At 45.7% G+C, this 1423-nt stretch overlaps 1 protein-coding gene across 1 annotated transcript; it reads left to right on the forward strand.

Moving 5' to 3' along the window:
- Nucleotides 1–263: 263 nt before the first annotated feature.
- ASCL4 (achaete-scute family bHLH transcription factor 4) lies at nt 264–1072 on the forward strand. The gene has a single exon (XM_054220469.1). It carries the CDS (start codon nt 402–404, stop codon nt 966–968), a length of 567 nt encoding a protein of 188 aa, XP_054076444.1. The 5' UTR covers nt 264–401; the 3' UTR covers nt 969–1072.
- The last annotated feature ends 351 nt before the right edge of the window (nt 1073–1423 follow it).

Raw genomic sequence — 1423 nt, forward strand, 5'->3', positions numbered from 1 at the left:
TTAGAGCCTGGAAGATTATTTATGTTTGGCATTAACTCTTATGGTCATAATTTCAACCGGAGAGAAAAGGAATACACAGGAACCCTCTTATTATCTTTTGAAATATGAAGATCAGAGGAAAAGAAGGGTTTAAAGTGTGGAGTGATGGTCCTCAAAACCTGTCTGTAAATTAGCTAGCATCCTCCATCTATAAAAACAACAAGGCTTAGAGCTGACTTCCAGGCACAGAGTGGACCTCATGAGTCGTTAGCAGTGCTTTGAGTTTTTATTCACCGCAGGAGGAAATTGCAGCCTGTGGGGCAGAGTACCTATACAAATGTTTCCTCCTTGCTTGGACTGATACAAGATTTGGAAGCCAAATTCAAGAACTGGCATCTCACCGGTGAGAAAAAAAAAGAAGCATGGACAGCAATAAGGATGATGATGGACTATTCAACAGGATTGCATTTCCAGGAGCTATGTCCCTGGCTAACAGCCATGTGCATCCTCACGGGGTCCCCCTGAGAGAGTGCTTTGGGGTTCCCTTCCCTCTGGACCCATCTTACTGGGAGCAAGCCTACGGCAGGCATGCAGGTCGCATCTCCTACATCCCATTCCCCGGCTACGTGGGTGTCTATGACTGTTCCTTTGAGCCTGCCTTCATTCGAAAGAGGAACGAGAGGGAAAGGCAGCGGGTGCGCTGCGTGAACGAGGGCTACACACGCCTGAGAGAGCACCTGCCCAAGGAATTTGCTGACAAGCGCCTCAGCAAAGTGGAGACCCTGAGAGCTGCAATAAGCTACATCAAACACCTGCAGAGCTTGCTGGACTGCCATCCCTTAGGGTCTAACAGTAAGGAAACGCTCTCTGCCAAGGAGCTCCCGGAAGCTCCCAGTCCCGGTCCCCCGCGGGAGTGCAACAGTGATGGAGAGTCTAAAACCTCTTCAGCTTCATCACCCTACAGTGAATTTGAGGAGACGGGCAGCTAGGTAATGGCCTCTCTGGAGAAAGAGAGCTTCAAGTTCACATGAAAACCAAATCTAAAACCCTGGGGATTTTTCTACAAATGAAAATGAATACCAGGAAATGGAAAAACAGCTAGGAAAAAAAAAGGTACTTTTAATCTGTCAAAGGACTTTAAATATTGTCTGTACAAAACCTAAAAATGATTTGTAAGCAAACAGGTATCTCTCAGGTTGCTTCATCTGTGTTACTAAACATCCTTGGGACTGCTAAAACTGAAGCAGCATTTGCATTCTGCTTCTCATTCAGCTTTTATTCTGTTCATCTATTTTCTTTTGCCTTTCACTCGATGAGACAGCAAAACCAGATAAATCTATTTCAGGAAATCCTCCTCCCCTTTCTCCTGCTTCGTCCTGTAAGTTTTATCATCTCTTTTGCCTGACTGCTAACCTGAGATGCACTGGGTTGCAAAGATTTGGAC

The sequence above is a fragment of the Rissa tridactyla genome, chromosome 1 (assembly GCF_028500815.1).
Source record: "Rissa tridactyla isolate bRisTri1 chromosome 1, bRisTri1.patW.cur.20221130, whole genome shotgun sequence".
Taxonomy (NCBI): Eukaryota; Metazoa; Chordata; class Aves; order Charadriiformes; family Laridae; genus Rissa; species Rissa tridactyla.